General features: G+C 40.9%; 1 protein-coding gene across 4 annotated transcripts in view; it reads left to right on the top strand.

Annotated features, from left to right (window-relative positions):
- myh14 (myosin, heavy chain 14, non-muscle) overlaps positions 1-13,300 on the top strand; it is a 99,988-nt gene extending 86,688 nt beyond the window's left edge. For 2 of the 4 annotated variants that reach the window (XM_034174653.1, XM_034174652.1), the window contains exons 32-44: positions 1,798-1,950; positions 5,579-5,827; positions 5,969-6,082; positions 6,762-6,860; positions 6,938-7,150; positions 7,235-7,396; positions 7,494-7,622; positions 7,730-7,818; positions 8,015-8,138; positions 8,247-8,455; positions 9,382-9,490; positions 9,960-10,132; positions 11,880-13,300. In XM_034174653.1, coding sequence (XP_034030544.1) covers positions 1,798-1,950; positions 5,579-5,827; positions 5,969-6,082; positions 6,762-6,860; positions 6,938-7,150; positions 7,235-7,396; positions 7,494-7,622; positions 7,730-7,818; positions 8,015-8,138; positions 8,247-8,455; positions 9,382-9,490; positions 9,960-10,132; positions 11,880-12,069 — 2,013 coding nt within the window. In that variant the 3' untranslated portion in view covers positions 12,070-13,300. Of the gene's footprint in view, positions 1-1,797; positions 1,951-5,578; positions 5,828-5,968; positions 6,083-6,761; positions 6,861-6,937; positions 7,151-7,234; positions 7,397-7,493; positions 7,623-7,729; positions 7,819-8,014; positions 8,139-8,246; positions 8,456-9,381; positions 9,491-9,959; positions 10,137-10,634; positions 10,659-11,879 lie in introns of those variants that run through there. The other 2 variants (XM_034174654.1, XM_034174655.1) reach the window with 2 other exon arrangements.
- The last annotated feature ends 12,184 nt before the right edge of the window (positions 13,301-25,484 follow it).

Genomic DNA, 25,484 nt, shown 5'->3' with positions numbered 1-25,484 from the left:
ATACACCAAGGTGACGTGTGGGCAGGCTTGAGGATAGAAGACGTCTGTCCTGATAAGAGCCGGAACCACACGATTTCCACCGCCACAGAACCCGGAGAATACTGGAGCCGCCAAGTCCCGAATTCCCAGGTGATCACCGTCCCCGACTGTCGGATCTGGTACTGCTGGCGAGGAGCACAAACGGTGAGATGTGGGTGTGTGCACACACCCAGTAACAAAAACAGTCAGAAGGTGGAAAGTCACCTCCACCTCTAATCACACACACGTGCAGCTCCTGTCAACAACTTATCTGGTTGGGGGGTGAAGCGAAGCCGTCGCTGATCACACCAAATGCCAATCCCACAGATAAGGAAACACTTACAGGAAAACGGCTGCAAAGAAGTTCAGACTGTTAGTCAATGTTTTCAGTTTAGCAGAGAATTACCTTCACAGGTAGATGATATCTCGGCAGCGAGGTGGAGATGACATCCGGCTTTTATGGAGTGATGAAATGATGGGTGACAGCTGTCATGAGTTGATGTGTGACAGCTATCACTCCCGGTTGTGTCCGTGGCGGCAGCGCCCTCTCGTGCCTGAAGCCCGCACTTCAGGCAGGGCGCCCTCTGGTGGTGGGCCAGCAGTACCTCCTCTTCTGGCGGCCCACACAACAAACATGGGAAGGTTGTTAAAGGCAAACATACTGGTAGATCAAGGAAGACATCAAAGCGTCAAGACAGAAAACTTAAAGCAATATGTCTCAAAATATGAAAATGCACAACAAAACAAATGAGGAACGAATGAGAGGAAACTGGAATCAACGTCTGTGACCGAACTGTACGAAACTGCCTAAAGGAAATGGGATTTACATACAGAAAAGCTAAACGAAAGACATCATTAACACTTAAACAGAAAAAAACAAGGTTACAATGGGCTAAGGAAAAGCAGTCGTGGACTGTGGATGACTGGATGAAAGTCATATTCAGTGATGAATCTCGGATCTGCATTGGGCAAGGTGATGATGCTGGAAGTTTTGTTTGGTGCCGTTCCAATGAGATTTATAAAGATGACTGCCTGAAGAGAACATGTAAATTTCCACAGTCATTGATGATATGGGGCTGCATGTCAGGTAAAGGCACTGGGGAGATGGCTGTCATTACATCATCAATAAATGCACAAGTTTATGTTGATATTTTGGACACTTTTCTGATGTTTGGGGATGATGAAATCATTTTTCAAGATGATAATGCATCTTGCCATAAAGCAAAAACTGTGAAAACATTCCTTGCAAAAAGACACATAGGGTCAATGTCATGACATAGGGTCAATGTCAACCAGCAGATGTGATTTGATGCAGGTGTTAGTTTTGGGGATGAAAATGTACAGGGTGATTCCATAATTTATTCCTCAGAATTGAGTGAGTCCATATTTTTTTCCTCTGCTTGCTCTAAAAACGTAACCGTTACTGACTTCCACAATTATTTTTCCTGATTTCTTATAGTGTTTCTTAAAGCCAGAATGTTGCCATTTGAAATGATTTTAGTTTTTTGTCATGTCTGTGATCTGCTTTTTTTCTACAAAATTAAACAACTGAATGAACATCCTCCGAGGCCGGTGATTACATAATTTTTGCCAGGGGTTGTATATGTCAGAGGTTATAGGTGATTTGTATATCTTTTAACGTAGATTTTATGAAACAAAAAAAAGTCTTCCTTGTGAGCTTGTAAAAACACTTGTTGGTCTTCCTGTGATCTTGTAAAAACACTCAGAGGGTCACACAGACAGTCTGTCAATCAGTCTGAAGCTTTCCCCGTCCGTTAGGAATCCCTAACGGATGAGACCCGTCAGAAGTTGTCTCTGGCCTCAAGGGTGCGTGCACTGGAGGAGGAGAAAAATGGAATGATGGAAAGACTAGAGGAGGAGGAGGAGAAAGCCAACGAGTTGACCCGGCAGATCCAAACCCTCACACAGCAGGTACACTTCATATCTAAAATGGTTATGTTTAACTCTCTGTGCACCCATGTTACATCCAGCCCCAAAGCCCACCGCAAGTGTCAGTGGGAGTTTCCACCCAACACAGTTACCATTTTTACACCCACTGCCCATCTTCTTAATGACAGTACCACTTATGCTCCTGAGGGCATGTTAATCTAAAAATTAGGTGTCATTGGGTGGAGAGCTGTTGCATTGATATTGTACATCATCGCAATGCATTTGGACCTTAGACCACCACATACCAGGTCTAAAGTCCAGCACTGTTTAGTGCTGTCCATGGAGTGCAACAGAGGTGACTTTCATAAGTGTTGTTCTTAAGGGCCCCTTCACACATAGTATGAATAAGTACAAATCAGGGCGAATCACGGCGGAACAGCTCGTATAAGCGAACCATGAAAACGTTGAGCTGACGGGAAGGCATGTATGATCGCGTTGCAACGGTTTTGTGCACACGGGAACACAGTGCGAGCAGCTGCAGCACGTGTAACCACATTGCACAGCTGCTGTGAAAATAAAAAAAATAAAAAATACGTGCCACTCATGGGATTCGAACCTGCAGTTTGCAAAGCTCTGATTGCCAGCCACAAACTTTACCACTGAGCTACCATTGCTGTCCTGTAAAAGGTGCGGGAAAATGCCTGATATCAAGAAGGACATGGACGTATTTAAAAAAAAAAAACACATACACCATATAAAAACACTGCATTTTATTGAATCCCTTTTATCAAGCGGGCAATACAAATATGAACCATCTTTTCCTCTGTAGATGACCTATGGTCACAGACTCAGTCATGAAATCACATGAATGATGAAGCAGGGCGCTCTTATCATGTCCACATCTGCTGGCGGCATGTCTAGCCGGCCCTGCACGCGTCTGGCCTGACAAGTGTGTCTTGTGGACATGTGCGATACATATGCAGACCACATGTGTGTTGCTGTTTGCAAAGCCACACTCATAGGGGCACTTAGACATATTTCACATCCAGCTTGACAGTGATCGTCTGCTGACTGGTTTCGTGCTAACAGCACGAATGGCCACCCATTTTCTAAGTGCCAAGCTAACAGTGTAGATGTTCTTGTGTCTCACCTGGAATCTGGCCGACACCTGCCACAAGAGGGACTGAATGGGCTCTCGCAGGCCACACTCAGTCTTTCAGCCACTGTTGTGTGCAAATGGTTGTAGCAACAAGTATACGAGGCATGAGAGGCAGCTACGATTTTACACATATTGTGTACTATTCTTGCTTCATGTGCAATTCATGTGCAATTTGACCACATTCGTACTATGTGTGAAGGGGACCTAACGCACTAACACTCTGCTTGTCTGCACATATCATCACCAGTCATCTGCAATGGTGTAATGTCTATATGACTGGGTGTTGTGGCCACTGTAGACAAAGAATAAAAAAAATGAAATGGGAAGAGGGGGGAACGCTCATTTTAAAAGATACAGTTGTATGCAAAAGTTTGGGCACCCCTGATAATTTTCATGATTTTCCTTTATAAATCATTGGTTGTCTGGATCCGAAATTTCAGTTAAATATACCATATAGCTGATGAACACACTGATATTTGAGAAGTGAAATGTTGAAAAGTTTCTAGTATTTACAGAAAGTGTGCAATAATTATTTAAACAAAATTAGGCAGGTGCATAAATTTGGGCACCCTTGTCATTTTATTGATTTGAATACATTTAGCACTAATTATTGGAACACAACATTGGTTTGGTAAGCTCACTGACCGTTGACCTCCTTACACAGGTGAATCCAGTCATGAGAAAGGGTATTTAAGGTAGCCATTTGCAAATGTTTGCCCTCTTTGCATCCCTTCTAATAAGTGGCAACATCGGAGCCTCTAAACAACTCTCAAACGACCTGAAAACAAAGATTGTTCAGCATCATGGTTTAGGGGAAGGATACAAAAAGCTATCTCAGAGATTTCAGCTGTGAGTTTCCACTGTGAGGAACATAGTGAGGAAATAGAAGACCACAGGCACAGTAGTATTTAAGGCCCGAAGTGGCAGGCCAAGAAAAATCTCAGATAAACTGAAACGAAGGATGGTGAGAACAGTCATAGTCAATCTACGGACCTGCTCCAAAGACGTACAACATGACCTTGCTGCAGATAGTGTCTCTGTGCTTCGTTCAACTATACAGCGCACTTTGCACAAGGAGACACTGAATGAGAGAGTAATGCAGAGGAAGCCTTTTCTGCATACCTGCCACAAACAGAGTCGCTTGAGGTATGCTGAACCACATTTGGACAATCCAGCTTCATTTTGGAACATGGACTGATGAAACTAAATTGAGTTATTTGAACATAACAAGGGGCGATATGCATGGCAGAAAAATAACACAGCATTCCAAGAAAAATACTTGCTACCTACAGTAAAATTTGGAGTTGGTTCCATCATGGTGTGGGGCTGTGTGGCCAGTGCAGGTACTGGGAATATTGTTAAAGTTGAGGGTCACACGGATTCCATTCAATATCAGCAGATTCTTGAGAACAGTGTTCAAGAATCAGTGACAGAGTTGAAGTTGTCCCGGGGCTTGATCTTTCAACAAGATAACGACCCTAACCACTGCTCAAAATCTACTAAGGCATTTATACAGAGGAGCAAGTACAACATTCTGGAATGGCCATCTCAGTCCCCAGACCTGAATATTATTGAAAATCTGTGGTGTGATTTTAAGCAGGCTGTCCATGCTCGGAAACCAACACACCTGACTGAACTGGAGATGTTTTGTAAAGAAGAATGGTCCAAAATACCTTCAATCAGAATCCAGACTCTCATTGGAAGCTATAGGAAGCTTTTAGAGGCTGTTATTTCTGCAAAAGGAGGATCTGCTAAATATTGACGTATTTTTTCTGTTGGGGTGCCCAAATTTATGCACCTGTCTAATTTTGTTTAAATAATTAATGCGCACTTTCTGTAAATCCTGTGAACTTAATTTCACTTCTCAAATATCACTGTGTTTATCTGCTATATGATATATTTAACTAAAACAACCAATGATTTATAAAGGAATATATGAAAATGATCAGGGGTGCCCAAACTTTTGCATACAACTGTATCTCGCTCTCTCTATCTCAGAGAGATGTGACATTAATTGCATAAAATACATGAGCAAATTGAATTGAAACAACAAAATAAGAATACTCATGGAAAAAGGAAAAAAAACACCTTGCTGCAGGCTTCACCTCAGGGAGTTTTGGTGGCTGCTGTCCGCTGTGCACCTGACAAGTTGGCACTAATCCATTAAACTTAATGTGCCAGAAATCCTTTCATGCTGTCCAGTTTAAGTGGATAGACAAGTACTAGTATAATCAGTTGATGTAGTTTTTGGACAATAATTTGTCTGTGCTTAATGAACAGAGTAAATCCAACACTGCAGTTGACACATTTCATGAATGTAGTGTTTGCAGCTTTTAGATGTTTGTTTTCCCAACTGACTCAGAAAAACACAGAAATCCATATTTGCTTTTATCATTTCTTTTTAAAGCACATTCACACTGTGAAGACAGACCAAAAATATGTGGTTATTTGTTAGTGAAGTTTAAGGAAATATGTCAACGACATTTGAAAAACTCCACGCCATTTCTGCAGTTGGCTGAACTGCGTAAGCAGTCGGAGGAGGTGAAGACAGCGGTGGAAGCTGGGGAGGATCTGCACAGAAAACTGCAAAGAGAGCTGGACAGTGCCATCCAGAGGGAGCAGCAGAAGGAAGAGGAGAAACAGAGGGTAGAGAGGCAGAGGCAGAGACTGAGGGAGGAGATTGAGGACATGACCCTCGCCCTGCAGAGGGAGAGGCAGAACTGCACCGCGTTGGAGAAGAGGCAAAAGAAGTTTGACCAGGTTAGAAGGTGTTGAGATCGTGGCAGGTAGAAAAATAGAAAGGAAAGCTGTTTGCTTTCATGCACGTGCTGCAAAGGTTTCAGCAAATATTCCTGCAACGTCTTGACTGCTGTTTTCCTCTGTGCTTTTCCCCACCTCCAGTGTCTGGCAGAGGAAAAGGCAACCTCTGCTCGGCTGGCAGAAGAGAAGGACAGAGCAGAAGCAGAAAGCCGAGAAAAAGAGACAAGATTTCTGTCACTGTCCAGAACCCACCAGGTGAAGTACTCAACACAGCACAAAATAAGATATGTAGTTATACATCACAGCATTTTCCTTTCATTATTGGTTCTACCATGCTGAATAAGTTAACTTTTTTCTGTTATGGGGATATTTCACGGAGCCCTCCTATTTAATCCCAAATAGCAAATCAGGGTACATTTTGAAACATCACAGTAACTTCTTGATCAGTCTTTATCAGTCTTGAACGAACTTGATATACGTAGTAGTTACGGCCATCAGCGGCATCAGTTTTCAAATCAGGGTCAAATTTTTGAACTGTTCAAAAATTTCATCCTGACTCGCCAAATTGTCGGTAGTACGTGGTAACTTCCAAGCGTTTGTAATCTTAACAGCTTCAATAATGTTCGAACGTCTTTAAACGGGGTATTCCTCGTGCTCCTTCGGGGTAAAAGGTTGAAGCTGAAGCAGCGTTTGTTGTGGTTCTGGCCGAGTGCACAGCTTATTACTTTTGTATTCGGGTGGGTTGCCAGGTCTGCACTTTATAAACCAGCCTGTTAGAAGGAAATCAGATTAAGCTGTTTCATCCTGTTTTTGCAGTTTTTTGGAGTGTGGATGATCATAGTAGAAAGGTGCCCTGTGGAATATGGGTGTTACTACAATTGCAAATTTTGTTTTTGGAATTATGGTGATTAATCTTCTATACATCTGTCTGTAGGAGGTCCAGGAGCAGAAGGAAGAGCTAGAGAGAGTCAACAAGCAGCACCGCCTAGAAATGGAACAACTCGTCAACCAGCAGGATGATGTTGGCAAGAATGTAAGAATCTGTGTCTGTTGTTCCATCTCCGTTGTTATTTCCTTCTGTTCTTACATTGTTCTCTGCTCTTGCATTAGGTCCACGAGCTGGAACGCTCACGGAGGGCTCTTGAAACAGAAGCGCAGAACCTGCGACTTCAGACACAGGAACTGGAGGAGGAGCTGACAGAGGTGGAAAACTCGAGGCTGAGACTGGAGGTCACCTTGCAGGCACTGAAAGCCCAGTTTGAGAGGGAGCTCAGCACAAGTGAGGAGAAGGGAGAGGAGAAGAGGAAGGCCCTCAGCAAACAGGTGTAGTGGCAAAGAAAAGATGAGAAGACTTCGTCCTTCTTTCCACATCACACTAAAGTCCACTTTGTTCTTCTGTCTTACCAGGTAAAAGAACTGGAACTCCAGCTGGAGGAGGAGAGGAGTCTACGGTCTCAGGCTATGTCGTCCAAGAAACAGCTGGATGCAGAGTTACAGGAAGCTGAGGCCCAAGTGGAAACAGCCACCCGTGGAAAAGAGGATACTATGAAGCAGCTGCGGAGGCTGCAGGTATAGCGGGCTCCACGTGACAATAATGCTCTGTACCTGATTTTATCTGAATTCTAAAAGGTCTTTGATTTTTTTTTTTTTTTTTTTTTTTTTTAAGACCCAAATGAAGGAAGTTCTTCGTGAGTTGGATGAGCACAAACTGTCTCGTGATGACCTGCTTGCCCAAACCAAGGACAGTGAGAAGAAAATCCAAAATCTGGAGGCAGAGGTCCTGCAGCTCACTGAAGTGAGTTTGTAGAAAAACTGAACTCACACACATGTAATTCACCTCATAAGCTGTAGGTGTCAGTGTTGTGCTGTTTTTAATTCTGCGTTGCATTTTTATGCATGTAGGAGTTGTCTGTGTCTGAGAGGCAGCGGAGACAGGCCCAGCAGGAGAGAGACATGATGGCTGATAACATGTTCAACAGTACTTCTGGAAAGTCAGTATCACTTTACTGCTGATATGCTGTTAATAAGCTTTCTGATATGTGTGTGGAGACTGGTGCATGTATTACTGACACTGTGTGTGTGTGTGTGTGTGTGTGTGTGTGTGTGTGTGTGTGTGTGTGTGTGTGTGTGTGTGTGTGTGTGTGTGTGTGTGTGTGTGTGTGTGTGTGTGTGTGTGTGTCCGTCCAGGTCAGCCATGTCTGAAGAGAAGCGGCGCTTAGAATCCCGCATCACTCAGCTGGAGGAGGAGCTGGAGGAGGAGCAGAGTAACTCTGAAATAGTAGCAGAGAGACAAAGAAAGGCAATCCTCCAGGTGACTTCATCACGTTACCCATTTTTCTTTGTTTCTGTCATGACACCTCTGCACGCTCAGTAAGCCTGAAAACACACATGTGTCACTGCTGCTCTGCTTATGGTACAGGTGGAGACGCTGACCGTGCAGCTGCAAGGAGAGAGAGCTCTGACCCACAAGGCAGAGGCAGCTCGGGAGCAGCTGGAGAGGCAGAACAAGGAGCTAAAGGTCCGGCTCAGTGAGCTGGAGGGGGCCGTGAGGGGCAAACACAGACTCAGTGTTGCTGCTCTGGAGGCCAAGATCGAGTCAATGGAGGAGCAGCTGGAGCAAGAGAGACAGTGAGAGAAAATTAATTTTTCAAAACAAAAACAAGATCAAAGTGACCTTGACGGTGGTTGCTCTACCCTGTGCCCAGGGGCAGATCCAGGGGAGGCATGGGGGGGGGGGGGGGGGGGGCAAAAAAAACCCTCTGAATGCTGTTTCTAAACGTTCTACTCAGCAACAAGTGACTCAGCTAGATAAATTTGTACCAGATCATGACTCAGGAAGGTGTAGCAAGTTTGTTCGCCTTTTTTAGCCAAAGACACTTCAAATGTTTTCTGTTACGTGTCATCATAATGTCATAGCATCATATTCAAGATTGCGCAATACAAGTTCAAATTAATAAAAAACAGGTTATAACCTATATTTTCTCTGTGACTACATTTTGTGGGGAAATATACAGCAAAATGCAGGAAATAGCACTGACAAAATTCAAAATTTTTGTGGCGGTGCATGCTCCACCCCCTCCCAAGGAACCTCATCTGAGACACAGTCACAAATCCACAGCCCCCCATTACAAAATACTGGATCTGCCCCTGCCTGTGCCATCCGTCTGTCTGTCCATCAGTGTTACTGCTGCATCTTCTGAAAACTAGTCTCAGTTTTACATCACTCACATCAAAGCTTCTGTGGAATAAATAAAATGGTAAATTATTTATGTCATCATATATTATATATTAGTATATCATTTTAATGACCGTGAATGAAGTGATTTGTGACAGAGAACACAGCCCAAAGTGACATCACCATCCTGTTATAGTTACACATTTAAGCATTTTTCAGCAATTATACTACATTATTGGACATGTGGAGTATAATGATGCATTCGATCAAAAAAGAAAATTGCCCCTGCAAATGATATGAAATCCATATTTTAGTTCAGTAGACTTTTTGAAATGCTTGGTGTACTGTGCAATTATTGGTGACCTTTACTGTCTGTCAGGGAACGAGCCATTGCCAACAAACTGGTGCGAAAAACTGAGAAGAAACTGAAGGAGGTGATGATGCAGGCAGAGGATGAGAAGAGACACGCAGACCAGTATCAAGAGCAGGTGAGAAAATTAATGGTGTCCCAGCTGTAGCAGCCAAATCGCAGACATATTTAGCCAACTCCACCTGCACAAATTGAAAAGCCAAAAATAGAGCAGTAATTAATTATTTAACAAAGTGTGGTCAGTTGCTCAGTCAGTTGTTAAGTGTCAGTCTTTTGCTCTCATTGCTTGTCAGTGCACAAAGTGTTTGCTAAAAAAAACCCCAAAATTTAAAATTGCTGATTTTTCCAGATCAGTCCGACCTAATCCTAATCCATCCCTTATATCTCTGTGTGGGACATATTCCACTCTGAAAATAAATCCCTCAGCCAAACAGAGACATTAACTGCCCTCCCAAAATATTGCCTGTAGTAATCTGACAGATTTAATCAGTCCTCACTTGTTGCAGAATAATCGCTCTTTACTGTGTGTGTGCTGAAATGCACTCTGCTCTTTTCTCCTCCATTACGTGCTTTACCCGCCCCTGCAGCTGGAAAAGTCCATGGTCCGACTGAAGCAGCTGAAGCGTCAGCTGGAGGAGGTGGAGGAGGAGAACTCTCGCTCCAATGCCCAGAAGAGGAAGCTCCAGCGGGAGCTGGAGGAGCTGGCCGACAGCGGTCAGAGCATGTCGCGGGAAATCTCCACACTTCGCAGCCAACTCAGGTAACCAGCCATGCACCCCTTAACTTGTGCAGTCGGGACACAACTTTTAAAAAAAACAGTTTCCTGTATCATATTTAGATGACTTTTTATGCATATGTAACTAAAGTGAACTCAAGTTTGAACTAAAAGGTTCATCCATGAGCCCATGTTTGTACTCTCATGCAAACCCTGTTTGAATATGGGCAAGGCTGCACAGCACTCTTGGATTTTAGTAAATTCTTAGTGTTTGTAAGACTTCAGTGGTGATTAGATTGCAAAAGCTCATCAGAATATGATACAGAACTATGGGTTTGCAAAAACATTGTATCCCTATTGTGCACGAGTGTGCAGAGCAGTGGTAAATAATAGAATGAATTCTTGTTTTGTTTTTGTTTAGTTTTTTCTTATGTTGTCCCCATTAACGTGACTTATGATTTGTTTTGCTTTGCTCTTTTGTTGCATCCGTTTGTGTCCATCTAACACTGACTCACTGTCCATCTGTGTGCGTCACATCACCACTCAGCGTTCCTGAATAGAGATCAGATAAGTAGGTTACTGTGTGTGTGTGTGTGTGTGTGTGTGTGTGTGTGTGTATGTGTGTGTGTGTGTGTGTGTATATGAAGCTCAATGCAAAAAAAAAGCTTTGTTTATTTTATAAGTCCTCTTTGACTGTGTTAATTGATTACAGATATAGACATTTCTATGTGATGATTTACTTCTTCAAATAAAGTCTTTTGGTAATTTTGGCACAGTGGCATGTTTATCTGTCCCTTTAACAACACTTAGTAATCACCAAAACCATACAGCTTTTAAAAATGAAATTTATTGCCATTTTTACATATGCAAATCTTAATCTGTACAGTCGTATGTTGCTTTTATGGTTTTATTTTGTGACAGTGATCTTAGTGTTAAAGTTTTTATTTTACTGTATCAGTTTAACCTAAACTAATATATTAATTCAGTCAAGAGTTTGAATTAATCAAAAACATAATTTATTATTTTAGCTGATTATAACTCACAAATACAGGTGTTTATACAAATGTAAATGCAGACAAACCTTCAACAGTTTCAAAATGCATCAATATTTTTGGAGTCAAAAAATTGTTCTAGAGTTCTCTTGTGTTTACCTGTTTTTAGAGAGTTCATGTTTCTTCTTTGTACTTCAGTATTGATGCAACACATTTGTTTGCATTTGTTTCAGAGATTATCCCTTTAAAATGTCCCATCCCAACATAGGATTACAGGCTCATTTTAAATTACCTTTTTTTTTAAGTACAGTAAATTATCAGTGCAAATAAGGGAGCAGCCAAAGGGACTTACTACAACAAGGCAGTAGAAAGGCAATTAAAATAAGTGCATTAAATATAATACGTGGTGATTATTTATAATTTTTCAAATCTATCTATATTTAAATGATATATAGTCTTTAATGTACAGTATTTTATGTTGTGAATTATAATCTATTATTATACTGCCTGAATACTCAGCAGTTTTTCTACTGTTCTACTAAATCAGTGTATTATTTTAATTGATTTTATAATTTACATCATTAAATTTTTGACATATTTAAGCAGTGTTCTGTTGTTACAGCTGTTATTTCTCAATTTTTGAGATCACAGCACTTGTCAGTCACTACTGGCATTCCTCAGGGCTCTGTTTTGGGTCCTCTTTTAATTATCTACCACTTATCGCTTGGTCAGATTTTCAGGAAATTTGGTATTCAGTTTTCCCTGTTCTGTGTGGGAAATAACTCACTGTCTTTGTGCAGGCGTGCTCCGTTGCCACTGGCAATGCGTGGGCGCAGAGCCCTGGTCGATGACCTGTCATATGAGAACTCAGACTCAGAGGATCCACCTGCCTCACCAACCCCTTCCTCTGGACTCCCACGGGCCCCAACACCTTCCTCAGAGAACAGCTTGGAGCCTTCTTCACAATACAGCATCAACAACACAGAGTGACATGCAGACTCACACAAAACACACAGCCGTCAACCTCTCAGGGGTGAAAGAGCGACATGCACAAAGCACTCTGTACGTTGTAAAGGTAATTAAACAAAATGATGCAGACACACATATCAAATGCTATAGACTCTAAAATGTTCTCACTCATACAATAATACTTTTTGCCTCCATTTTTTGGAACTAACACAGGAAAAGTGTAATGACACAAACACATTCTGCAAAGAGGCAACTGCCTTTTTTTTTTTCTTTTTTAAAATTGTGACACTTATTACAACAAAGACTGGAAATTCTACAACAGTAATTACTTTCTGAGAAACTAAACTACAATTGTGGAACTTAATTATTACACTTAATTTGATGATGCTGTACAGAATGCAAACATTATGTTGGTCTTGTCTGTTGCAGTAGGAGGTATTTCAAACTAAGCCATGTTTAACCTTTAATGAGGAGGCAATGTGTACTGTCTAGTTTTAAAACGGGGTGTGAAATCGATCATGGGGTTAAAATACTTCTGAAAGGTGTTGAGACAATCCACATTCATTCATATTACATTGGTGAATTTATGGAACAGAAATTTCAAATATGATTTGTGACATCTGCGTACGTCAGTAAGCGTTTAAAAAAATTGAATGTGACGTAATCTGGATTAGAAAGTTTCAACAAAGTAGTAGTCCACAGTAGGGATAGTATGATATCACTTATTTGAAGTCCGACTAGGGTGACCAGATGTCCCACATTGTGGTCCAAACTGAGATGGTTTCTAGCATTGTTATTGACAGTCAGGCTTCAGTTTTGAAATGCGTGTGAAGCCTGACTGTCAGTAACAACGCCGGAAACCATCTCAGTTTGGACCACAAAGTGGGACATCTGGTCACCCTTAGTCCGATACATATACCAGAATCTTCAATGTCTACGATATCAATCTGATACTGTTTTCCTTGTCATAAAACAACTTAGCTGTTAATAAATACATTAGTCTGGGTGTACTTTGGTAACCTAGCCATCTAACAAAACATGAACAAACTGTCAAACAAATGTTCTTCTCCCTAAAGGCAAACATGCATCACTGAATACATGATACAAATGTGCAATAGAAGACTCGGATTGGATTGGGGTCCCCCACCCCCAATATCTGATGCAGTAATTTTGGCCAATATTGAAGTGATACCAAACCAAAATATCAGCTCATGCACCCCAGCTTTCAGAAACAATGGTGAAAAGTAGCAAATATCCACTAGTACTTGTATTACATTAAATATTACAGCTTTTTTCAATAAATTTGAATATTATCAAACATTGTAGTTAGATATGAAATGATTTCTTTAATGGAAACGTGTTAGATATTATTAGCTATCAAGTTGTTCACCAATGAATATGGCTTTATACACCCTGAAGAAAACCATGCACCCTGAGGCCGAAGATGATAAATGTTGTATGGTTTTCTGAAGGGTGTAAAGCCATATTCATTGGTCAACAACTTGATAACGATTTTATCATATACAGTGGTCCCTCGTTTATCGCAGGAGTTACGTTCTAAAAATAACCCGCGATAGGCGAAATCCGCGAAGTAGTCAGCGTTATTACAATTTTTACAATTATTATAGATGTTTTAAGGCTGTAAAACCCCTCACTACACACTTTATACACTTTTCTCAAACAGGCATTAACATTTTCTCACTTTTCTCTCCTGTGTAAACACTCAAAGTTCAGACCTTAGTAGAAAAAATAGAACGTTTTCCTATAAATAATTATGATGGCTTTTAGAACTAACGAATTTAATTTTAACAATCAACCTACGAGGTTGGACACGTAAGAAATTATTAATAGTGACTCACCAGTATTTCACAGTTCCTCTGACCGCGCCTCTTCGTCGTGGCGCCGCTCCGCTGTCCGGATTGGCTGATTACTCGGGTGGTATGTAAAATATTACCCGTCTGCGAAAAGGGTGTATTGCTATTTATTCTGTAGTATTTTATCCACTCATATTGGCGTATCATTTATAGGTATATGATAATGATTCTAATTACCTGTTTTCTGTTCCAGCTTGCATGTGGGTCTGATTAGTTGGCTCTGGGGTCAGTCAGATTGTTACCCATCATCCGCACAGATTTGTTTCTGTCAGCGTTAAACCATCACATCTCACAGGTGAATTTCCCCATAAAACACCTCCTGGTGTCTTATTTGGACCTCATTGCTGTTGTGAAAAGCAAGTGCAAACATATAAATCTTCTATTGCAGCAAAATAACCTGCAGAGAATAGAATCATTTATTTTGTAATCTAAACCAGAGAAAATGATGAGATTTTGTTTTTACAACCCACTACAAACAAATGCATCACATTTTAAATCTTTCACATCTTGTACATTGTAATTGTGTTTTTACTGATTAATTGTGTAAATTATTGATGACCTAGTTTTTGTTTAACCAAAAGGTGGGCGTAGGAATTAAAAAAGGGACTTAAAATTGTAGTTAGCATAGCATTTGATTAGAATAGAAAATTAGACCGCATCATCCTCTGACTCTGCTGAATGATTTCCTTTGTAGAAAAAAAAAATCTGTGTCAAAGATTACAGCATGAGAAAGAAAAAAAACTTTCAGACACTGGTAGTTTTAGACTGATGTAATAGTGCAGACACACAGTAGTTTAAACTTTAGCTGTCAAAGGTCAAAAAGACGTGCGTGTGAGATGTCAATCAAAGTGGAACAGATGCTGTTTGTGAAACCTGGTTTTAACATTGGTTTTCTTTAGACAAAATATGTTTGCCAGCACGTGTTTCTTCTGGGGGTTTTTTGGGATTGTTTTGTTATCTCAAGATCTTTTATTTATGGCTTTGCCTGTCACAGCATCACGTCTGTCCAGGACGACGTTGGACACACATGCTGAACATTAATGTCACTGGTGCTTTCACTTTCACTCAGAACTAAAAATGACATGATTGAATTTGCAAGAAAAGTCTTGGAATAGTTACAAAAGTTTTGTTTAAAATTTTTGTGTGTATATATATATATATATATATATATATATATATATATATATTTACAATATAACAGGATTTCTGATCCTGTTGGTGTTTAACTGTGATGATGGACAAGACTCGCGGTTTTTGGTAAACGGAGGTCGTCTTTGCTGCTTGGCTTTCCTTATTTTCTTTTGAGTTTTAAAGCATGTGGGATGAGATTTAACAAATGTCTTTCAGTGAAGCATCTGCACTGACAAAGCAAAGGCAGTAAGCATGTGCAGCACTTAATGGACTTATCATCCTACACTGATCATTTTTAAGACATAGCAAGCTTTGTTTTTGTTTTGTTTTTTCTTTCTTTTCTTTGCTAAGACAGGTTCACAACATGTGGCAGGAGTAGAAAACTAAGGGGTAGTTCAATCCAGACATATTTAATGACCTGTGAAAGTTTTATTTTTTATTTTCTGTATGCACACTTATTTTCTTTCATTTTAGCAATGTGCAAAGGACTACTGTTATTGTAATTTTTTTTCAACTGTACAATTATGTGTAAATGCTGCACTTTAAACATTACCTATCAACAGGGGTAAATGCAGCCGGATGTTGGCGAGATGTCTGTCGAGATTCTCAGTCATCCAGATCATGGTATCCAAGTAGGTTGAGTTAGGTCAGCTGGACCTGTTTAGTTCCTGTTTCACTTTTCATTCAGAAAAGCTTCATCCATTCTAGCTGCAATAATGAGACAGTCATATATTTCTCATCTCTTTGTTCACCAATGTCATGAAAGTCGCTAATACACGAGGTCAGGTGTGAGTTACTGTTGTTCTTGGATCCTCTTGAGATGAGAGAATGATCTTTGAGTCTCTGTGTTATCAAAGGAGAGACCTTTAGGTGGGAGAGAGGTGGTGTCTCAGGCCCCACACCTCTTTTTATTAGACAAGGTTTCATCACTTTAACAAAGGTGGCTTATTGACAGCTCTTTCAAATCAACCGTCTTCCCCATCTAAAACATGAAGACTTATCTTCAAAGGTGTGTTCTTTCTCCTCAGATGCTGGTAGTGGGCTGAGTCCTGACCTGAGGTATTGGTCCACCTATGTTGAGCCATTCGTTTTTTGAGTGGCTATTTGTTTTGTGGATGTAGAGCTTTTTGCCCTCCTCGCTGCACTGAATTGCATGCACCAGATTACTTTTGTATATGTGTGGTGTGCAGTCTTTAGGATGAACTACTTTCGGTTTGATGGCATTTCTGAGTTTAAAAAAGAAACAGGTTTTTGTGTTTGTTGAAAATCTCCTGAGTTTCTCAGAAATTCCAGCCACATACGAAATTACGTTATTCCTTTTGGTGTTGGACTCTCACTACTCTAGCCAGAGCAGATTAAGCTTTTCAGGATGAAGAGTGAAATGTTTTCAAAGAACTAAGCACGTCCAGTTGACTTGAGTCAACCTACTTGGGCAGCTGGACGTTGTCATCTTTGTCAGGTTTTCTCTCTCCAACACACTGATATGAAGCCAAATGAACAGCTCTGGTGTGTCGTCAACATGCAATCTCCTGATTAAATTCCAAATATCACAATGTCCAAATGTGGCATGAAGAAAACATGATTGTCCAGACTGTGGACACGTGGACTGAGTTGCTGGAATGAGAACAGACACGTTCTGTTCAACTGTAGCAAGAGGCAAGTCCAGTGCTTCTCTGGTGTGTTCATTTTTTCTCCCCTCTCTCTCCTGCGTGTGTGCGTGCGTGTGTGTAAGTGTGTGTTTGTGGAGACTGGAACTTGACACTTTTTGATATGCGTTTTGTTTTAGGCTTGTTTTTTGTTAATGATGCTGTAATTATAAAACATCTGACTGGGGTTAACTTTAATATATATTAATGGTTTTGATCTTTGTGTCTGTGTGTTTCTTGAAGACCCGACATGTGGCACAAAACCAGGCACACCTATTAGAAGCACAGTCACAGCAGTCATCCACTTTTATTATGAATATGACACAAAAAACATTATCATGTACAGCACATTCACGTAGCTCAAGTAACTATAGCCACTTTGGACGTTTACAATGCATCTGGAAAGTATTCACAGCGCTTCACTTTTTCCACATGTTACAGCCTTATTCCAAAATGGATGAAATTTATTTTTCTCTCTCTCTCAAAATTCAACACGAGAATATGAGTGATATTACAAAAACCTTTTTCACTCATGGTTAGATGTTGAGTGAAGTCATTTATTGTCAAACAACTGTGTTTACTCTTTTTAAATGATAATGACAACAGAAACTACCCAAATGACCCTGATAAAAAGTTTACATACTATTTTCCCTTTAACATCAATGACAGCTTGGACTCTTGTAGTAGTTGTGGATGTGGCTGTGATCGGAGAAATTGTGCACAGTGCAAATTTTTCATTTTGCATCACCACTCTTAGCTTCATAGTGGAGTAGAGCGGAGAAGGATATCCTTTCACCAAAACAGATCAAATCTAGTCTTCCATCTCAGATGTACCTTCTGGCATTTTGTAACTAAAGTGTCATATCTCCTTTTTAAGAAAATCCTCCTCTGTACCAACTGTACTAACCAGCTTCATCATGAAGCTGTATAACTGGTGGAAGGCTGGGGGTGAGCACTGTGGTCCTCTCTTGTGAAGACCACTGCTGGGTGTCGAATAGCATTCAACCCATGGACCAATTACATGTAAACCAGGGTCCCCTGACCATTGCATCAGTGGAGTACATGTGTGATTGGATTATTATGGATCACAGATAATTATCTGATCACAAACGTGTACACCCACAGCTGTTATTACTGACAGGTGTAAGTAAGATTCTTGCAGGAACTGTGCTACTCAAAAAAGTTTTTTGCTTGCGCACAAAGTGTGCATCATATTAAAGACTACTCTTAACCCAACTGTGGCATTGAGCAGAGACACTCAACAGTGGAAGATGATTATTATCAGTTTAAGGACGCAGGCAGGATTACTTTGTCCAACACCTTCCAGCCGAGCTGCAATCATGAGCCAGTCGGATGTGTCGACTTGTTCCACGCTGCAGAGGGTTTTCCAAGAAGCTGTCAAGAAAGGCAACACCAAGGAGCTGCACTCGTTGCTGCAGAACATGGCAAACTGCATGATATCATACATCCATTGTCAGTCCACCTCATGTGTCAGAGGATGTATCTGTAATATCATGTTAACATGGCTGTTAGTCCCTGTCCAGATGGTCACGCTGGGCCTCATGTATCAACGTTGCGTACGGCGATATTTGAGCGTATATGGGGTGTACGCCAAAACGGCTGCGCTACTTGGCATTTATCAATGTGGTCGTTGGCGTACGTTGCGCTGAAAATGTACACCAGGTCGAGAGGTGGCGTAAATTATACACCAAAATGAACCAGCGCTGGAATCCGCATAAAATGAAGATGATCAACATGATAAACAGTGCCATTATACAAATCAATGCATATGTTACATAAATAACACTTTCCTGATTATACTACATAATAATCAATACAAATCCCGCCTTTGCGGGATTGTTATGGAGCACGATCCGCGGCCACAGCGCTGACTGCAAAGAAAGCGCTGCTCGCCTTTTTCTCCAGACTTTGAGCCTGGAGCCAGAGCAGCACTGAGCTTAACTTCATGTGGTGTGATCGTTTTAGACTATGAAATTGATAATAACTGTAGTTTCGTCATTCCCTTAATTCGCCCGTGCTGCAACCAGGTTTTGTCGTCTCCATTCGGTTGTCACAATAAAATAAATACAGAAATAAATTTAAAAAATAAAGAAATCTGACAGATTAGGCGTGTCTTATTAATTGAGCGAGCAAATATCCACATGTCAAGAATTATTGACGTGAAAAGAGAATACAGTGGTCCCTCGCTATAACGCCGTTCACCTGTCGTGGCCTCGGAGTCTCGCGGAGTATTTAGTCCAATTTTGCATGCCTCTTTTTTTTTTACAGTGTTCTGTGTTCTGCGTATCTGTTTATAAGAATCGCGTTGCCCAGAAGAGAAAAGAGCGCCAACAACTACTCATAACTGTGTTTATCACACGGAAACAGACACCTGCTGCAGCGAGGTGTGAGTGGGAAAAGGCGCAGCGCCAGGACGCAGAGGCCCGATCTGTGACATACTGGTGAGTCACTATTAATAATTTCTTATGTGTCCAACCTCGTTCGTTGATCGTTAAAATTAATTCGTTAGTTCTAAATGCCATCATAATTTTTTATAGAAAAACGTTCTATTTTTATTTCTCAAACAAATGTTTGGGCCTGAAAACAGTTTGGTATTATTTTCCTACTAAGGTTTGAACTTTGAGAGTGTTTACACACGAGAGAAAAGTGAGAAAATGTTCATGCCTGATTGAGAAAGTGTATAAACTGTGTAGTGAGGGGTTTTACAGCTTTGAAACGTCTATAATAATTGTAAAAAATAACGCTGACTACGTCGGTGGTTTCGAGTATTTCGGGCTATTTTTTAGAACGTAACTCCAGCGATTAATGAGGGACCACTGTAACACTTTATTGATTATATACAAAACAATTGATACGACGACCGCTTTTGATGCTCTATTGGCACGCGTCGTGATTGGTGGAGTTCTTTTTCATTACCGTCTTTCCGGCTTCCATGTCGTAAAATGAGGGTGTGTCTGAAGCGGAGTCTGAATATTTATGGGCGTGTTTATTATAATTACGATCGTTTCCACCCGCCGCATTTATCAAGATCACGTCAGGCATATGCCAGAAATGGGCAGGTGCGCACTGCTTGATACATGTCACGGCGACTTTGGTGTATTTCAAGTTTACGCCACAAGTGCGCAACATTGATACACGAGGCCCACTGTGTGACTCGTGACACATCGTGTATTCAGTGTGATTGCACAATGTTCACGTCCAGTGCACATAATCATGGCCTGAAATGAGCTGAAGATGATCCAGAAGTTTCTCGTGACAAATGATACAAACAAATGATACATATTTACTTTGCGCGCCCCACAATCCAGCTCATCAGGGGCACAATTGGAATGTGCCGGCAGGATTTGGCATACCTGATCCATTTTGAGGTTCCCTCAAACGCGATCAGAATGCTCCGAATGCACCACGAATACAGTATGACTGCCCTTCGACCGCTGTTTGAATATTCCCCGTAGCACGACAGTGGTGTGCATGTGCTCTACATTCATGCTGGCTGTGCGAATTTGGCAGATTTTGTTGAATGCCACATGAATGCTGTGCAAGGAATTCAAATGCAGCTCGAATTGCAGAAATGCCATTGAATGTCCATTCGTACGGCATTCATGCTCATTCTCGCTCTAGCAGGGAGGACAGTCAAGACATTCGGCCAGGATTCGACGTGCTCGAACAATTTGTGCAGCCCCTCGAATGCAGTTCAAATGGTTCAAATTGCGTACGAATTGCCATATGAATGTCGTACTGCATTCGTATGGCAGTCAGAATGCGGTATGACTGCAGCTCCACCGCTGTACCAAAGGGTTCCCAACACGAGTGCAACAAGAATGTAGAGTGCATTTGCTGTACGAGCCATTTGTTTGAATCCTCATTCGTATGACATTCAGGCTCATTTGTGTTCTAGTGTGACTGGGGTATTATAATTGTCTCTGTTTATACATAGTCCCACATTTTCAGAGGTCATAAGTAAAAGGACAAACTAAATATTAGGATTTTTAATACAAAGCATCACCTTTATAGCCCAGAGGAGATTCTCTTTAAAATGTGGAAACTGTCATTCATATAGTGCCAAATAACAACAAAGTTGCGTCAAGGCACTTCACACAAGTAAGGTCTAACCTTAAACCAACCCCAAGAGCAAGCAGGCATCAGTGGTAAGGAAAAACTCCCTCTGATGATTTGAGGAAGAAACTTCAAGCAGACCAGACTCTAAGGGCGACCCTCTGCCTGGGCCATGCTAGCGGACACAATTTACAAAACAAATATACAGGAAATTTTGCCGGTGCACAGGATGGGAGGGTTGCAGAAGTAGACACCAGTTATCCTTATATTAATCAATGATCTGTACATTTAGTTTGCTCATTACTTATAGCCTCTGAAAATTGAGGGACTTTGTATAAAGATGGCCAAAATTCCTAAATTGTCATGCCAATATTTATTTTAAACCCCTAGAATTGAAGTTAAATGTCTACACTGCACACATTGCCATGGTGTACAGGGGCAAATTACAATTGTGTTAATGTCCAAATATTTATGGACCTTACTGTAAGCTTAGATTTCTAGTTTACCTCCCTTAAATAAAGGAAGAGGCTCATTACACTCTGAGAGCCTCACAATCAGTTCATAATTAAGAACATCTGGTATATCAAAACATCCAGTGTGGTCTTGATCACTCACAATTTTTTTTTCTCACATTTTATCATCTCGGTATTTACAATGAATGCACATCATTTATCTAAAACAAAATCCAAAATTACTGCTGTAGTAGCGCTGTACAGCAAACATGTTTGTGACCACAAGAGTAAAAATGAATTAAGAAACACTGTTTTATAATCCAGATTACCTGGTACAAAATGAATGCATGATTTTGGTCTTCCCCTATAATACTTTGAGGAACAGATTGCGTTAAAGTCCGTACTGCCCCCTACGGCCCACAAGCCATCACAGCAGCACCTGTCTCTTGCTCTACTGAAGAAGTCAAACCCCTCCAGCAGAAATGTTTGTCTCGCAGTGAGGTGCCTCTGCGTCTGTGAGGATGTCCGTGCAGAGCCAGTCCTCCTCACAGGACGGTGTTGGTACGAAGCGGTTTTCGGGGTTGTAAAGAGGAGCAGAAAAAGACTGAGCTACTCCTTCGAATGTAACAAGTTTTGTGTGTTTTCACCGTTCACAACCGTACACAGTCTCCTTTCCTGAGGAAGCAGCTCTGACCCTTCGTAATGGAGGTTGACAAAAGAAGGAAGATGGTTTTGAGTTAAATCCTTATTTTGGGATGGCTGAAAAGTCTTAGTTTGCATCTGTCGAGCATTTTCACTTTGTCTCGTGAATAGTGCCTGCGAGCTCCACTGGTCGCTGTGAAAGCGGTTCATGGACAGTTCCTCATTTCCATGAGGGCTGTATCCATTGTAGTGATGCAGATCCTCCAGCTCTGATCCATCGCTGCAGATCTTTTCTGGCAAACAATCCAAGAAGCTTGTTAATGCAACATTTTCCGCTCCCTCATCTCCTTGACCTGCACAAATACTCTCAAAACAAGCCTCCATATCCGCGCTGTCTCCTATGTCCTTCAAGAAATCGACTACATCCATCCACTGACTCTCTGCTGTGTCACTGAAGCTCTGCGTGCACATAGAGACATCTGAGAACATTTGGCTGGGGACGTCACAAGAGTTGAGAGGCACCTGGAAGAGTTCAAGAGAGAAGGGAGGAGAGATGTCCAGCGTTTCTATAAGCTGCACAAAGCTCGTGTCTGACGCTTTCATAAGGGGGTTATTGACTTTGAGAGTGCCTTCTGACATGTTGCCCGGCTTCAGCAAGTTTTCATCATCTGAAATTAAGATATGTCTGAGCTCTGCTGTGTGCAAACACTCTGCGGCTGCAACTTCAAGCCGTTTGTGGTTTGTGTACCCCTTATCTCTTTGCAGTTCTTCACCTTGGTTTTTCTTTCTAGCCATGTAGATGATGGATTCAGCTTTTGATTGCTGTTTCCAAAGATGCCCCAACTCTGACTGGTTCCTTTCACTGTAATTGGTTTCGTGTGAGCCCAAACAGGCAGAATTTTTAGACTTTGTGCCGCCATCTGCAGCCATGTGAATGCTGAAATGATCTGCACCTCTTAGATAATCACTACGAAAGGAGCCGCCAAACTCATCGCCCATCGCTGATTTCTGTGAGGATGTGATTTTTCCATCCTCTTTAAAGTAAAGAGCTGATATGAGCCGGTGGTTTGATGCCTCGATATCTGCAAACTGTCTGTTAAGATGAAGATGAAAAAGCATCTCAGGAAACATGAAAGATTTTAAACAAGAGTTTGACATTCAAATATGAGTTGATGTCTTTTTGGATATCAAACACACCTCTGAATCATGTTGTGCAGGAAGCGCCTGTGATTGACCTTCCGTTTGGAGGGTCGACACTTGCGGGGTTTCTGTAGAGTCCTCATCATGTGACCTGCTGCTGAGGTTACAAATGTGTATAGATCGTGACCCTGTGGGATACCGCGCTCCAACCCAGGCTCAAGAGTCACAGAGAAGGATGGATGCATCGCTGAGGAGGTCAAAGGTAGAAATGAGTCAACTCTTATTTATTTTTGGACAAAATCAGGACAAACAACCTCAAGGCACGTTCACTCTAAAAAGTAATTCGGTGTCTGTATATATCACAGTAAGAAACAGCTATACTGGCTTAATAAAATCTCTGAAACACATTCAGTTGATTGAGCTGGATTTACCAAATGAAATGCCTAAAAATTTAAGTTAATTTTATGTTAAATATACATTTATTATTTATTTCATTGAAATAAATTAGCATTTGCTTAACAAATTATATTTTTTGAAATATACTTAATTGTTTTCTAAATTTTAAATAAGAATATTTGGAAGGACTAATATACATAATATTTTTGCTTAGATTTACCAAGATCAAGTATATTTAAATGGGTTCACAGCTTTTTAATTTACTCTATTTTTAAGTGTAAAAATGTTTCTCCAAAAAATTGAGGTAGAACACATTTAAAAGTTTGTAAAGAGCATGTCTAAAAAGTACTCTGCAACAAGAGCATTGTAGAGGGGAAATGCCCTTTAATAGTAAAAAAAAACAAGTAAAACCAGGTTCTGTGGAAGGTAGAGTGGGAAAAAAGAACAGCAGTCATATTACTTTGAAAAAAGTTCATCCACTGAGTCATTTTCTTTTGAGTGTGTATGATGTGGATGAAGCAACTAAGGAGCAGCAACTTTGAACTTTTTTTTCAATGACCCTACCCATGGGGTATAGGAAAGGTTACAATAAAAAAAAATTTACAATGCAAACAGAAGTAAATATAACTGCATTTTTGGACATGACACATAGTACCTTTACAATATAATAGCATCTGACTGCCAGAACATCAGGTTGACTGCTGTATCACAAAAATAAAACCAATCTAATACTTAGATGATAACAAAGATAGTAAGTCCCTTCGGCTGCTCCCTTGTTTGCACTCGGGGTCGCCACAGCAAATCTGAGGTGGATCTGCATGTTGAATTGGCACAGGTTTTACGCTGATCACCTTCCTGACGCAACTCCACATTACATGGAGACATGTGGCAGGGGTGGGATTTGAACCCGGAACCTTCTGCACTGAAACCAAGCGCATTAACCACTTGGCCACCACCCCTTGATGATAACAAAGATATTTAACAAAATTTGACATTTGTTTGTAGCTATTCTACATGACAGTATTTGTCCTTGTTCTATAATAAGGTTCAATATAGTGTCATCTCAGTGTGTAATATTGGGTAAATAAAGATTATAGTAATATTTGTACCGTAACATCTGTATTACAGAGTGTGCACAGTCTGTGAAAATATGCAAATATGTCTAGAAAGAAATTGGCATCACATATGAGTTTGCTGAGATTAATTCTCTCTGTGCAACAATTTTTTTAAAAATAGTTTTCTAATCCATGACTCACTTTGAACAATTTATAAATAATACAATGGGGATTTATGTTCACCTGATTTTGCCCTTCCTGTAAATCATTATCTTTGAGCTTATGCTGTACACAGAGTTTTTATATACTCCAGGTTAAAATCTCTGTAACTGCCAGAAAAAGGAGAACCCACACTCGTCTAGAATGCACTGGAAATTATGTCTGAATATAGTGTGTGAAAGCTTCCACCTCAGGCCACTAATGAGGTGTAGTCAAAAAATTCATCATATGTCTATTAACAGTACAATCTAACTAAAAATCTGCCTAACTTTCCACAAAAGCAAATAGAGCTGGGTTTTTTAATGCATTAGCTTTAACATATCAAATAACAGCAAAAAACTTCCTAATGACATTTCTGAGACGACAAATGAGCTGCGCATTTAAAACACAGGATATTGTCAGAGGAAGCGACACTTCTGTTTGGCTCTTCAGCAGAAAGGCACCTTACAACTCACCTTCGTCCTGCAGACCTGTGCTTCCTCCTGATCCTTCTACCAACTGCACGGAGCCTGAGGGACGAGGCCTTAGAGTGCACTCAACTGCTCAACTGCAAATGTTGTAGCTCTGCAAATGAAGTCAAGTGACATAAGCGCTCAGTGCTTCCTCCTTTTTTCCTGCACAGTATGAATGGAATTGACAAACTGAAGCTTGGCCCTGAAAAGAAAAAGGTAATTATGTGAGGAGTCAACCGTTTGTGGAGGTGCGAGGGGGCACATCGCTATTGTGTGCCACACCAAAGGCAGCTCATTAACACGGGTAACACACCTGATAAGTGCTTTAACTGAGCCGCTTGATCTCTGGGCC

Source organism: Thalassophryne amazonica, chromosome 7 (genome assembly GCF_902500255.1).
Source record: "Thalassophryne amazonica chromosome 7, fThaAma1.1, whole genome shotgun sequence".
Lineage (NCBI taxonomy): Eukaryota > Metazoa > Chordata > Actinopteri > Batrachoidiformes > Batrachoididae > Thalassophryne > Thalassophryne amazonica.
This window is presented reverse-complemented; position numbering and strand designations above follow the sequence as displayed.